At 32.9% G+C, this 15,512-nt stretch overlaps 1 protein-coding gene across 2 annotated transcripts in view; it reads right to left on the bottom strand.

The window, feature by feature from the left end:
- LOC132700756 (uncharacterized) overlaps positions 1–15,512 on the bottom strand; it is a 159,920-nt gene that overhangs the window by 51,225 nt on the left and 93,183 nt on the right. For both annotated transcript variants that reach the window (XM_060668278.1, XM_060668277.1), the window contains exon 2: positions 1,567–1,756. In XM_060668278.1, coding sequence (XP_060524261.1) covers positions 1,567–1,636 — 70 coding nt within the window. In that variant the 5' untranslated portion in view covers positions 1,637–1,756. The remainder of the gene's footprint in view (positions 1–1,566; positions 1,757–15,512) is intronic.

Consider the following 15,512-nt stretch of genomic DNA (forward strand, 5'->3'; position numbering starts at 1 on the left):
GCCTGAATAGTGTGTGGCCGAAGTTCGTTTGGCACTTGCTCGTGGACTTATCTGGACACACTTGCGCGCGGACTTGCGTGCATGTGTATAGCCCCGCATTAGAAAATAGTGTCACATGCAGTCCATCCTGCAGGCTGATAAAATTTTGGAATAAAATGCAAAGAATTCACACAACGCTAGATATTGCAATATCTCTGTGGAGTCAACTTTGTTGAAATAATTTTTTTTAGAAAAATTTCGCATTGGCTTCTTTGCTATGCGGGAAACCCAAGACCGAAATCCAATCCGTCAGCTTTAACAATTGGGAATTACAACGATTTTCTTTGGTACCCTGGCTGCAAAATTAGAGAACCATATTCCAATATTTGCAAAGTTTTCGAAAAAGAACGGTTGTATTTTTTGTCCATTTCAGCAGCTTGTAATTCATAATCGGGATGGGATTGCTTCTTTTGGAGAAACTTGACTGTAAAAGTTGGTAAGTATACTTTTTTCTACCTAAAATTTATTCATTTTTTTTTTCTTTTTGATTCATTTTGATGATGATTGGTTATTTCAAGTTTTGACTAGTTACGAAGATTATTATTTGATACAATATATTACGTCCATGAAATTCATAAAAAAATTTGTAATAAGTAGTAGAAACAGCAAAATATATACTGTACTATAAGATTATAGATTAGAAAATTTCTTTAGAAAATTAAGTAAAAAATGTCGAATAACTAAAATGGTTTTCACTTAACAGGGAAACCGTATTAAATATCAACAAAAAATATAAATTTACGAAAAAATCTTATGCGTCATATTTTATAAGTTATGTAAGTTATGTTATAAGTATGTAAAAATAATTAAAACATTTTTTTTGACCAAAATGGTTTAATAACCACATATTGGAGCAGATTCTGGCTTAGTCTTGTTCGTTCTCATTTACCTACTTGTTTATTTTAGTAGTTTTAATTAATAGTTTTGCCAAGTGTAGGTTGTCAATATTACATTTCAGGATGACTAGATTGCTAAGTGGAAATTGGTGCTAATTAAAGTTATTTTTAGTGGTAATTCCTGAGGTAGTTTCTGATAAAAGTAGTGATTTACTCCGCTGGTGCACCATCGTTGAAAAGAAAGTTAATCTGTAATTTGTACCCACAAAGCTTTGGCGTTATTCGTTCATCACACAAATTTGTGGTACCCCAACTTTAATAAATATCTAAATGCATTAAATATTTGGCTCAACTTTTAAAACAAAGCCCAAAATTAGTTGAACACAAGCTTTGTAAATTTATCGTTGTAAAATTTAAAGCGTGTCATAATACATTTTATGTGCGGTTTTTACTGCGCAGAAGGATATTAAAAACGTTTACGATTGACCATTAAAAACTCAACCCCAGGGCCAACGTTATTACTCCCACCCCTTTCCTGCACGGGGAAGAGCACGCACGTTGTAAAAAGAGCAATTCAAAAAAATCCACTTCTCACCACGCGATCGCAATTCAAACGAGATTCGGCAAAACTAATTAGCCGACTTCTTCTGAAAATTTGATCATCCTATCGGAAAAAACCTTTCGTGCCTACCTGTGTGAACAGCCTGAGTCAGGTGAAACAGCAACAGGAACAATGGAAACGTGTTGGCGAATGTTGTCATGTTTCCGAACTACTTCACGCAACATTTTGCAATCTCCTCCTCCGGCCTGCCGCTTAAAGAAACGTCGCTGGTCTGCATTTGAAGGGTCGATACAGGAATTTTACTCGCCGCGATCACAATCTGTAATAGAAACGCTGGTTAAATAATGGCGCTAGAGTTTTTATAAACTGCTGTAACCGAAGAGCGGCTAAACGAAAATCGTGCTTTCTCTTCAAAACCAAAAAAGAAGGTTAAACAGCGATTTTTATGTATGAAACAGCTTTTTATTTGCTTTGGCGGAGTTCTTATAGAGGTGTAATTTTTATTCGTTGGTTAGGTCTAAACTCGAATATGTTTCCAATGTCTGGGCATCAATTTACTTAAGTCGCAATCGATCTATTTAGTATGTTCAACGACGATTTATAAACTATCCTATTTTTAGAGTAGATGGTGACTAATTTGAAAGAAGGGTTGATGTTAAGAGTTGTCGAAGCCAGTTTGATATTCAAGCCTTAGTTCCACGACGCATCTCTGACATTCAACAGACCCACCAATTTTCCATGACTCTCATTACTGTGACTTATATATTTAAGGTGCAACTGTTTCCCTTTTCCTCTTTTATTTGCATACAGGGTGTATATATTTTAGGTGACTCCGTCTTGACAAATTTGAAGAAAAGTGTTTATAAACATGGCCGCAAATGGAGAGCTTCCACTTTACAGAGTGTTGGAAAAATATTAATGAATTTTAGTATTAATAAAATAAAATTATTAACCCCAGTGACATCCATAACATAAAATACACTGCAAATGTCTAGCATCCACCTCCTTACTCGACGAATCATTGACCTTCAAACTCAAGCCCCCGGGACGCCACTGGGCTTAATAATTTCAATAGGATCGAGATAACATTTATTTAGATAACCAATAATTTTTTTTTCATATTTTTTTCCTGTGTCTATTTTGTAAACTCTCTATCTATAGTTCGTTATAGCAGATATTTTGTTTTTGTTTCTGTAATTTATGTATACTTCTGGACAATTTAATCTATTATTATTATTATTCACAATTACACAGGTTTCCTGATGCTTCAAGCTGTCACATCGGTCTACTGACAAGATGGTGAGCTTTCTGATAGCATTGAAAATGCCTTTAGTCCTGCATTCCAAGAATTCCCCTCACATTACTGCACGTTTGTAATATAACCGATTTTTGAATTGGCAAATAAAGTTAAGGTTTCAAAGGTTTTCAAAAATTGTTTTCATCTGTCACATATTTATTGCACACATATTAAGATTACTTGTGTCACAATTTCCTGATTAGGTTTAATCTTAAAATGCATTTCAAAACTTGTGAAGGTTTAAGTAGTGAAAAGGAAAGAAATATTAATAATAACATTAATTATATAATAATATGCTTTATTTGTTTTTCCACACTAAATAATGTTCGGCGTCGTCCCATAGTACATAATAGTGCTCAATTCAACATGAGAAAAAATAAAGTAAAATACAAATAGATAAAATTTAACTAACCCAATAGATAAGGTTTACATTTAAAATTTGTGACAAACACAGACATAATTACTAGAAATTTTTAAACGACCCTCGCCAATCCAGCAACAAACTCGTCCACTGCGTACGGTAGAAGATCCAGGATCTAATGGGGGGCGAAAGTGAATTAAAAAGTTTTATAGCTACAAATATATAGCTTTTATGGGCAAGGGATAACCCATGTTGAAGCAACAATACATCTTCGAAATGCCGTGTATCATAGACCTAATAAAAATAGACCATTATCATCATAGATTCTGATAGACCATCAGACCCTGCAATAGATCCCTAAAGCTATCCCAGGATCCAATCCAATCAGCAGAGGTCCCCCAAAATAGAAGTCCATATGATATTCGTGACGTGTAGGCAGTTCGAGATACATTGTTATGATTGATACATCTTTTACTCTGCGGCTGAGGCTGTAAGTTCGTTGACATATAAAATAAACAATAACATAACAATAGATTTTTTTCATGATCAACAACTTGTGAACGACCCGATAAATAGGCTTGTATTAGATGGAGCCTCTAAAGCCATAGCTTGGCAGTTTATCAAGCAATATCTGATGCGACACATAGTCAAACGCCTTCGAGAAGAATACTGCCGAAGCAGACTGCCCCCCCTCGAGGCACCCGACAATATGTCCCACCAATTCATTTACCGCATCTTTTGTTGACTTTTTCTTCCTAAATCCGTACTGGGATTTTGAGACAAGATTACAATTTTCCAAGAACGATACTCTATTATTAAAGCATATTTCAATAGGTTTAGACAGAGAGGGCACTATGGAGATTGGCCTATAATTGTATGGATCACTATCCTGTCCCTTCTTGAGCACTGTTATTACTCTACTGACTTTTAGTTTCTTCGGGAATGTACTCAAAAGAAAACATTTATTAACAATAATTGAAAGAGTGCACCTATCAGCTTCAAAATTTTGTTACCAAGGCCTAACACATCTGTGGCCGTATTGTTACTTAAATTACTCACTTGTTCTGTGCTTACTGGAACATTGAGACATCATTATGTATATATTTAGTTGTCGCATTGGGCGGGTCTAGATCTGTTTTTTGTAAGTTAGTGGTGTTGTTATTTGATATGTTAACAAAATAGAAGTTAAATTGTTCTGAAGTAAGCAAAGAATTTAATACCTTTTAACTTTTATTATTTGTACTTTTTACAATGCCCCATATTTCTTTCGATTTAATCGCACTATTCTCAATTTTGTCAGAGTAAAATTTAGTTTTGGTTATCTTTATTTTATGTTTGTAGTCTTCTTTAAGTTTGTTAATTATGTTAGAAATTTCCATGTTTTTGTTTTGGCTGTTAAATACATAAAGAAAGTTTAGCATATCTCAGTCAACACTTTGCGGCATGCCTATGCATGACTATACATTCAATTATGTAGCTGAACCGGTCTGAGGTTGGAAAAAAGTGTCAACAAGTGCGCACCTATATAAAGGTTAAATTTAAATTAGAGTAATCCATTAAATTTATTGAATGTTTTATATTTATCAATTTTTGTGATCAGATTAACAAAAAATTTCACAAAAAAAAAACGAGAAACATAAAAACACTAGGATTATTACCACCTTATTAGTTATTTATCTTCCAATTCTTATTAGTCAATATGATAGAGTTCTATTTGATATAGAGGAAATAGATATGTACTAGCAAAAATTACACAATAATGATTATTATTTATTTTACATACTATATGTATTAATATATAATAATATTTGCTTATTTATCCCTTAATAATTTTCTTAATATTAAAAAATATACTTTTTATATACCTATAAATATAAAAAAAAAAACACTTTAAATAATAATATATAAATTTATTATATGATAAATAATATATGCGGGGATACAAATTATTTAGAATTATTAATTTAAATTATTATGTTAAATAGAAAATTAATATTGCGATTTTTTTTCAATTTGATTGCAAATTTTTAGGTTTTAGTTGAATTTTTTTTTTAAATTTACGTAAAAGGGGGATTAGGGAAATTCTTAAGGAAGGTGCAATTAATGAGTCTAGAAAAAAAAATTTAAAAAAAAATGGAAAATTCAATTTAAAGGTAAATTTGATCCAAAATGCTGAAAATTAAAATTTTTTGAATTTTTGGAAATTTTAGTGGGAGTTTTTGATCCGCCCCCCTTAAAAAAATTTAAGTTTATCTAATGCAGAAATTGCTCTGTCTATGTATATATGTTAAAAAAACAACAAATAGCTAAAGACTAGAAAAGGGAAACGACAAACGAATACAAACGCTTCTATGAATGTAGGTACTTATTAAAAATGTTTTAGTTTGTTTCCTTTTCTCTTTTTGACGCATGCAACAACATTGAAAAATTGGCATCTGGTTGAACGCCCTCCTAAATTATTTATTATGTACAAAAATACCTGTCTGCCTTTTTGGCTTTTCCAGACACCACAGATACCTCTGAACACAAACGATATTTTTGCGTACTTTTTTTACAGAGTTCGACAGTTCGAGTCATTGGAAAACTCCCCTTGCATATTTTCGACGATCGTCCGTTAATTTTCGTCGACAAAAGACCCACCGTGTTCGTTTAAAACAGCAAAACCGGATTGCCTCTTCGTGCGGTGGCCAAACTGAATAACCACCGGTCGGATGGGCACTTCGAATTAATTGTATCAACCTCCGCATCGATTGACGCCATTAATCTCGTTTTATTTTAACGCTCTATGGATCCCCGACAATCCCCAGACGGATTAACCCAAAGTGGATTTATTCCGGCTGCGTCGTTGAAATATGACTTCCCGACGCAATCGCTCGAAGAAAATGTGCGGCAGCGATTTAAATTTTCACCGATAAACGCCGTTCCAAAAAACTCCTGCGTTTTCAAATTCAGATGGCTCATTGCAAGTCCAACTTTGTCAAAATCGGTGCCAACTAGAAAGACTTTTGGTGGAAGATATAGAATTAGAAAAGTCCCTTCCTGGTGGCTTCTTCAGAGCGTAACTGAAAAAGGTAAATCTGGTTTTGGCGTTATATTTCTTAAGAACTTTTAACATGTGGGCAGTGATGTTTTTGGTGTAAGAAAAAACAACAGTGTCAAGTGTGGGACTTCTTTCAGACTCTATTGGCAGGTTGTGGTGAAGTATATTTGGTGATTGAACGCTTAATATCATTAATGTGCAAATTATTAGAGAGAAGTTCAGTGACTCGGGCTGAGATAGTTTTACTGCTCTGTAAAGAAGATAGTTGATAACTTATGATAATGGAGAACCCATACAGTTCCCGTCGTTTGTTCAAAAATTTGACCGTTATAAGAAAAATATGTTCCAGACAGGCATTTTTCAATTAAGGGAAATGATGTTGAGAGTTTTAATAATAGAGACTTTAGTAAAGTAAATGTAATGCTTTTTAATTGTTCAATAAAGTGAATTCAGTATCAGTTTTCCCTGTAGCGGGTTGTAATAAAGAAGCTAGATAATTTGCTATAGAATATGTTGGAGAAGCAATGCTGTTCAAAATAGGTCGAAGGGGTAATCCTGGTTTGTGAATCTTAGGGAGTGCGTAGAGACGAGAAAATTTAGACTCATGAGGGGTGATAAACTTTTTCGCAAATTCGGATAGAGAAGCAGGCCTCAATAACAGATTTAAGTTTGCGGTCCATCCATGCATCCGTCTTTTTTAAGTTGACGATAAGAATCATGTTTGAAAGGGTATCGAACCCGGATGGGGACAAGATGGAAGCAATTTCAAGATATGGACAGGAGAGTCTTATTAAGTTAAGCTCTGAAGAAGCCAACAGAATGATGACGCAGGAGGAATCTAGAAGTTTTATAAATAGTAGTATACAGGGTGTCGTATTTGAAAAGAAATTGGGCACCCTGTAGGTGATAAATAAATTCTAATAATAATGATAATAATTGAGATGATAATATTGTCTAACTTTTGCAAAGTATAGTTATCAGATCAAATGAAAATTCCGAATACCGATATTGTACCAAAAACCAACAAAACCCAAGGCAAGAACTTATACATAAACGAAAAAAAAAATCAAAACCGAATCTACAATAATCACCTGAAACGTAAAAAGCTATCTTTTGAGGCCAAAAGTAAACAGAGCTAATATCTATATCACTATGAATACAATAAAAATGACAATTTATTTAAAGAGTGACCAAGAACTTTGTAGAGGGAGTTGGAAAATAGAATATTGGAGATATTTTGATGCCCCGCTTTAAAAGAACATTATAATCAAAATATCTTTGTGGAAATCCAATATCACACTTAAAAGCTAGATATTTTTAAAATTGTCTTTAAATTTTTTCTAATGGAATAATATATTTATTATTATTTATTATATATATTATACCTCATACTCCAGCTTGAATCTAACACAACTAAAGTAGAGTGCCTTTAGTGCCTGTTTGCTCGTAAAACTGACTAACATTCCGAAATATGAATCCAAACTTTTTGAACGCGCTGTTACAAGTTTGATTGATATGGTTAGCAAACGAAAACTCTCAAATCTTTGGAGCCATCACTTCTTTTTAATTTTATATTGCATAGAAAATAATCAAAACCTATGCAACCAACCCTGTTCGAAAAACTAACAGAAAAAATTGCAATCTGTTGACCTTACACCAACAATTTGCAATTTGAAGGACCTTCTGAAGAATGTGATAGTCATCTTGATTACGGAAAACTCTAGAAAAATTTTAAAATAGTATATATATATATATATATATATATATATATATATATATATATATATATATATATATATATATATATATATATATATATATAGCAAAGATTTGAAAGCATAATGCATCGGAAGGCTACCAACGACAGAAATGCAGCGCAGGAATAGTTTCTACAGATTCTTCCTTCAGTTTTTTCCAAAATTAAGTTTTATGGCATTTCTCCTTATTAAAGAGGTACTGCCCTTCCTTGAGAGCACATGGTTCTTTTATGAGAGGATGTTGCCATAATGGATCGGAAGATTTGAACGCGCCAGCCTTCAAGGACAGATGAGCATCGCAGTTTTTTCCAAAATTTCTACAGCTTATTGCTTCATTCAGTTTTTTCACAAATTATTTCCCATGTCCTTGCTCCCTATGAAAGAGATCTTGCTCTAGGGCACGGGGCCCATTTAGAGGATGATGGCATAATGGATCATAAGGTCAGAATGCAGCACTCCAGGCCACCAAAGACAAGAACGCACGGCAGGAACAGTTTCTATAGCTTCTTCCTACAGCTTTCTCCAGAATTATGTTCTATGGTTTTAGAAAAATAAAAAAATAGTTTGTTTAGTATTCTATGTCTGCCTTGAAGTATGTATATGTTCCGTATTTCTTAAAGTACCTAAAAACGATTTAAAATTATGTAAAAGCTCTTCTGTAAATTAAAGTGAAATTGTTAAGTTGTTAATTAAAAGAGTTTCGTTTTAAATCGTGTTTCCCCGCGTTAGCACGGAAAGCTCGTTACGACCGAAAAGAAAACATCTCCGACGCTCAAGGAAACAACGAACTCTCGGGAGAAGTATAAATCATCTTCAACGCGGCGCATATTCAAAAATTAATTGTCCTTGACTAAGCATAGAGCGAGCAGGGTTTTTCATAGCAGCGCCATTTATTTCACCTCCCCACCCCCGTTATTTATAACCGTCTGGTAAGTCTCTCTGGACTCCGTAAGGTGAAACGAAAAGTGCAGGGTCTTACGCGAGACAATGTCTCTTTTTTTGCATCACCAATAAAACCATAAAACAAATGAGAAACGCCTGAAGTCAATGCCCCGGCAGACCATAAACACGAGCGTTACGTCGCCCATTTGTGCGATAAAACCTGCAAACGGTGCAACCTAAACAACCCCGAAGGCCTTAGCGGGCGAGGTCTTGATACAGAATGTAATTTTCGCGTGCAACTTGATGTATTATGGCGGGACGATTTACCGCAAACCTACTATCGGGGTGAATATTCAAAGAATCGCTCGGGGACGTTATTTTCCGTGTCAACTTTGTGGGTCAAAGATGCGGTTCGTTTTGGCTCTCGCTTCAGCAGCATGACGGAGTAAGCAAGCCCGTAAGCGGGTCACGGGATAGGTAGTCTATAAATAGAGCATAGAAGTTTAGGTCTACTACTGTAGCGCTAGCTGTAATTTGAATTGGAACTTCATAAAATTCCTTTTATAAACAACAATGGAAATGATATTTTTTGAGGAACAGCCCATTTGTGCTTGATCCTATTGAAAACAATATTAAAAACACTTTTAATGGTTACAAAAACATTACACATTTGTACCAACTGTACTTATTTACTGAATTTTGTACTCATTTTTTAGCAAACCGTACTCTTTTCAAATCCTGAACTCTGAAAGAACTCATTATTACTCAAAATTACATTTGTGAAAAGATATATATATATATATATATATATATATATATATATATATATATATATATATATATATATATATATATATATATATATATATATATATATATATATATATATATATATATATATATATATATATCTATCTCTCCAATATTTCTGTACGTAATCCCCAGACTGATATTTGATGTGCAGTATTCATGCTTGACAGCTTCACGCATTAGTATGTACATACGGCAAAGTTTTATCGGAATTCCTTTTCTGTTTCATTAATTTGAAAACCAACAATTTCGTACTTTTTGTTCAAGTTAACAAGATTTGAGATGTACAAAATAAAACAAAAGGTTGTTTTATTTATCCAGTGATATAATTTTTAGATTATTAATTCAAATATGAGCTATAACAAAGGAAGGAAAATTGGTTAAACGAAAATTTTAAAAAAGATTTTCTTTTCATTGTAGTCAAAAATCGAAATGATGACTCCTTGGTTAAATGTACAATTTGCAATAAGGAATTTTCATTTTCATCACACAGCATCATCAATATCCAAACTAACAACATTTTTTCAAGGAAATACTTTTGGAACTAATGAAAAAAATTTCAGTATGGAGGGTACTTTGGCTTTTCACATAATAATCTATAATTAAACTTTTGGCAGGATGGACTGCACTACTAAATCATTTTAAAAAAATTGTGAAAAAAAAATTCTCTTGTACTAGAACAACATGTGAGTCTCTATCGTAACCAGCGTATTTAATGAATACTACAGGAAAATGGTATCAGAAAATCTTGATTCTGTATCATATATATCTATTCTATCAGTATTTCGATATTAAGAACAGTATTCAAATTAAAATTTTAAATTTCGAATCCATCGAAGGGGAAACATCAGACATTTGGTTAGTTACAACAGACAGCAATATTCAATATTCAATATTTCAATCGGTTTACAGCAGGGTAGAAAATTTGAAAGAATATTGTGAAGAGGCTGCTTGGTTATTCCTCAGATGGCTTGCTTCAACTCCAGCCTTTTGCAGTAATATGATCCACTACGTTCATAATTTTTAAGTCCTACAATTTTGAAGAAATTCTTTCAAAGCGAAATGTCAAAACGTACGCTTTATTTTATTCGCAGCCTGGCGTCGTTGTTTCAGAAAATTACTCTACAAATTGAAGTAGATAAAATTTCAGCAGCTGAAGTTTGAATTATATTAAACGATTTCATACTGCAATGTAATTCAAGATTTAATGATGGATTGTTATCACCAATTCTAAAGAATAAACTGACCGTTTTGGAAGGATCCAATCCCGCAATAAACAATTACTTTTTGAAAGAAGTTAATTTTTTTTATAAAATTTTCTATAAATATATCGACGAATGGATAATTACTTTAAAGCATTAAATAGTTTCAAATGAACCCTTCTAAATAGTAAAATTGAATGGAAAGAAGTTTCTTCAGCAGTCGAATTTGTAATGAAGGAAGTGAAAGATATTGTTATTAATGACAATTATCTCTTTGAAGAAATTCGAAGAGTAATTTTATATTGAAATGAAGAAAAATTGAAGAAATGGAACTATGAGAAAATAGAACTTGACAAATTTAAAAAAAAAATTAAAAGTTTTAATAATAATTTATTGTCCAGGCAAACTGTTGAAAGGGTATTTTCACTAGGGAATGATTATTGGAACAGTGAGAAGTCGCAACTTTCTGCAAAAACGTGATCTGCCATCTCAACAGTCACATTTAATATGCAAAATGAAAGTTGTTCGGATGTGGCTACATTATTAGACGAACATCCTCAATTAGCAAAAAAAAATCCGCTCCAAAGATTTAAAAGAAAATACGTGTACCCTTTTTGTACAAAAAATAGTTGGTCCCCTTAATTAAAATTCTAAAATAACATTTGTCTTTCCAGAATTTCTTTGCTGTCCTTCATTTGGTCGCAACATTTTGAAGTATTCTTGTAGTGTTACTTTTTTGCTACTTGTGCTAGCTAGATCACCAGATATAGAAGGTTTCATCTGCCAAAGTTTGTGGGAAGGATGTAGGCAACGAGTTGTTAAAACTACTTGTTTATATTTTCATTGCCTTGATTCAATTCCATTTCAGAGATGTAAGTTGTTAAATGTTAAATTGGCAATTAGCAATTGGTAACTAAATAATTTAAAAATGGTCTCAAAAATTTCCAAAAAATTACATTTATCTCTACGCAATCGTCAGCAAAAGTGGTTAAACTCAAAATATGAAGAATGTGACCCGTCGAATCGTAAGTGGGGAAAATTTCAGTGAACATCTTCCATGGAACTGGAGAGAAAATTGATTTAGAATGAGACTGTTTAATAGTAATTGCAGGTAACTGTAATAAGACAAAATAAGAATTTTTGTTATCTGTTCTGACTTTTTCAATAGGTTTCAACAGCTTCGTAGAACTAAGTGATTCTGATGCATTTGAATTGATTTTAATATTAATTTAATAAACATTTTTTAAAACGGTAAATTCTTTTGTTGCATGTAGCTCCAGAACGCAGTAAATAGCAAAAAAAAAGTTTTAGGGTATGTAAAAAACCACTATCGCATATTAATATTATATTAATAAATAATTACTCATCTCTCATATAAATAGATTATCTTTATATAAAGTATTTCCATGCAATAACGAAAATTAATTTAAATTTGCGATTTGTAAGACATTATTTTGAAATGAAACACTAAGCAGTATTTTAGTATTCTTTATCTTCCGTTTGTAGTTGTGGAAAATTCAAATATATTTCATATTTTACAGAAATAAATTATATATTTATATATTTATTATATATTTATATATATTTTCAAGAAAAGAAAAACTACACGCTCTATTTTCTGACCAATATTTTTTCAAAAGACTTAAATAATTTGAATTTTAACTTGGATTTTTTGGACAAAATTAGATTTTTGTAAGTTTCATTTTTTACAGATGCAAATATTTAATGAAAATATATTGGCAAACAAGATAATTAGACACACTCTCTTAAATTTGCCTCACATTTCTATTGAGCACTTGCCATTCTATTTTAGATGTAGTTCACAGATCTTAAGAGAAAATACGCAAGCGTATGTCTGGTTGCATACTCCAAGAACAACGTGGTTTTTCTGAACTTATTTAGTTACTTAACACTACAATACAGCGACGCCTGATCTAAAACCAAAAACTCCGGAGGTGCGTCAGCAACATTTTGAAATGTTGTTCTACCGAACGGTTAAATTTATCGCCCCCGCAGATTGCTATCGTAGAAAAGACGATTAAATTCGACCTTCCGACTGCTTTACTTTGATATTATTGGAAGATAAAACACGTTGATAAATTTGACCCCAAACGGTCCTTTTTCTTGCGAATAATCAATTGTTTTTTCGCCGTCGCCGCGTTGCCCTTTCCCTTAATAGGGGCACCATTTTTATCCGCGCGCGGAAAACGCAAATATTGACCCGGAGTTGTGAAAACCCATGGAAATGTTATCGGCCTGATTCCATACGGCAGGGAAAATAGCCGGGCCATTATTTCACAACCGGAATGTTTATCTAAAGTGCGCGTAAAGTCCTATCTTTCTAGCGTCGCCGCCGCGCGCTATTCGAAAGTTTTTTTTTTAAATAAAAATTTGCTCTCTTTCGCCGTTAATTTCCGGGGTGTGTTTTCCGGCACCTGTTCATTCTCTGACGTCCTTTAGCCTGACAGCGTTAGAGCAAAACACGCATTTCGCATGCTTCGGTAGGAATTGACGGAAAATATGCAATATTCGCGATGTTTTTACGTGAATTGAAATAAATTAAATAAGCGGATTCTTTTGTTTGTAAAGATTCCATTTTGGAGAAGATCAGAAATTACCTTGCTTTCCACCAAATATATTGAATTTCTAGATTATTTTATAAGGAAGATGCTATGGCATATAACAAATTTAAGTATAACTGTGCCGCGCACGTCACTATACAATTGCGCACTACATCCTATGGAACAAGTGACAAGCTTTGTAGAAAATACAGCAGGGCATTCGAAATGACACTGGCAAACCAGTCACGCAGATTTTTTATCCACGAAGGACGCTTATCCGTTCTTCATAAACTGTGCCAGATATTGCAATTTTGTTTTTTTGATTGTTTTAATATTTAAATTGTTTCTTTTTTCGTCCATCTTAAAACTTAATTATTTGTTACTCTTTCTCGTCAGATGGTTTCAAAACCGCCAATGTTCGAAAGCTTCTTATTCTTTTTACGCCTCCCTATTTCAAGATCCATGCGTTCGTTTCATAGATAATTCAAATTCTTATTTTCTGGGAACAGTGATTGTCCTTATTTATAATATCCGCGAAGTATTTATACTTTGCTACCCGTTCAACTGATTGATTATGCATGTTGATTTGTCCGACATTGTTCGTTTGTTTGTTAACTAACATGAATTTTAGTTTTTATGTTTTTACTGTCAATCCATATTCTTCACTTTTTCATTCATTTTTTTTAGAAGCACTTGTAAATCTGGAAGAGTACTTGCTAACAATACCATGTCGCCGGTATCTCTCAAATTGTTCATTGGTATCCCATTTATGATGAACCCCTTCGTTTCATTGTATGATAGATTTTTCATGATTTTCTATAAATGTAGGTTGAAGAATGACGGTGATAGTATATATCGTTGTTTGAACTCCTATTTTCATTTTTGCTTAGTTGTACTATGTTCCTCTATTTTTGAAAAATCATCATAGCAGAACGCGCCAAACATCCAAACATCCTAACCCGATTGGTATTACCTGCACTCGATAGACAGCCAAACAATAAAAACGGGTCTCTCTCTCTCTCTCTCTCTCTCTCTCATTTTTATAATTTTTATATTTAGTTTTTTACCATGTTATTTAAAATGCAATGAAAGCATAACCATAACCATAACCATAAATTAATTATTTCTGAAAAATATTTCGAGCAATAACCGTACATGGTTTAAATAAAACATGACACCACTTCATAATTAAGAGCTTGAAAGCTTGTTGAAGACTTCAATTATTGTTAACATAATAAATAATAGATAATGCATAACGATTCTAGCACTAGACGATATACCATATGTATTTTAAGTTTTTTTGTACTGTTTTTACTTGAGTTTACTTTATATTTCTTATATGTACTTTCGAACAGATTTGAATTCCTGCAGTTCCATTTGAACGGCGCTTCGTTTAGAATCAGATAATATATATTATTTTTCTTATTTAGACGCTTTTGTAATAAGTAATTTCGAAAAAAAAACAGTATTATAAACGTTATTTTAGAAGATTTTTTGAAGTTTTGAAGCATCTCAATGATGCTGTTGAGCACCAAATGTGATCTAGCACTACCAGCATTTTTAATAATAATCTCGATTATTTTTAACCCAACCAAAACTAAAATAAAGAATACAATATCGCTGGAACCAAATTAGATTGCTACAGATATATAAGGAGAGGCATTCAGCATGACAGTCAGTCGGTCAACCTTGACAATGACAGTTGTAAAACATAAACGTTCGAAAACAAAACCGAAAATAAATAAAAAATGATTCAGGCAAAAAACAGCGATGGGGACTTCGCTTTCGTTAAAACTCAACTTGAATTGGAACTTCTTCTTTAGTCAAATCCCGATAATAAACTTTTAACGAACGGTTTGGACGGGTACCTCCGTTAACATTATCTTTATGTACAGCGCAAATATTTTCGTTATTACGTACTCCAAAAATCGTCAATTTTTTGTTTCGAGTCGGAACGTTATTATTTTTAATAACGGCATTTTTCTGTGCGTGTTTATCCGTCGTTTTATTTTTATCCCTCCTGGTTTATTAACGTCGGGGTACGGAACGTGGACTAACAAACCAAAAAAAGTCCGATCGGATCGATATTACCATATCATCGAATGTTATCGTAACATGTAATTCGAATTATGCCGGCAATTTTTCTGAAGCCGTACTTTAGGGTT

The sequence above is a fragment of the Cylas formicarius genome, unplaced genomic scaffold (assembly GCF_029955315.1).
Source record: "Cylas formicarius isolate icCylForm1 unplaced genomic scaffold, icCylForm1.1 PGA_scaffold_4__25_contigs__length_36172078, whole genome shotgun sequence".
Taxonomy (NCBI): domain Eukaryota; kingdom Metazoa; phylum Arthropoda; class Insecta; order Coleoptera; family Brentidae; genus Cylas; species Cylas formicarius.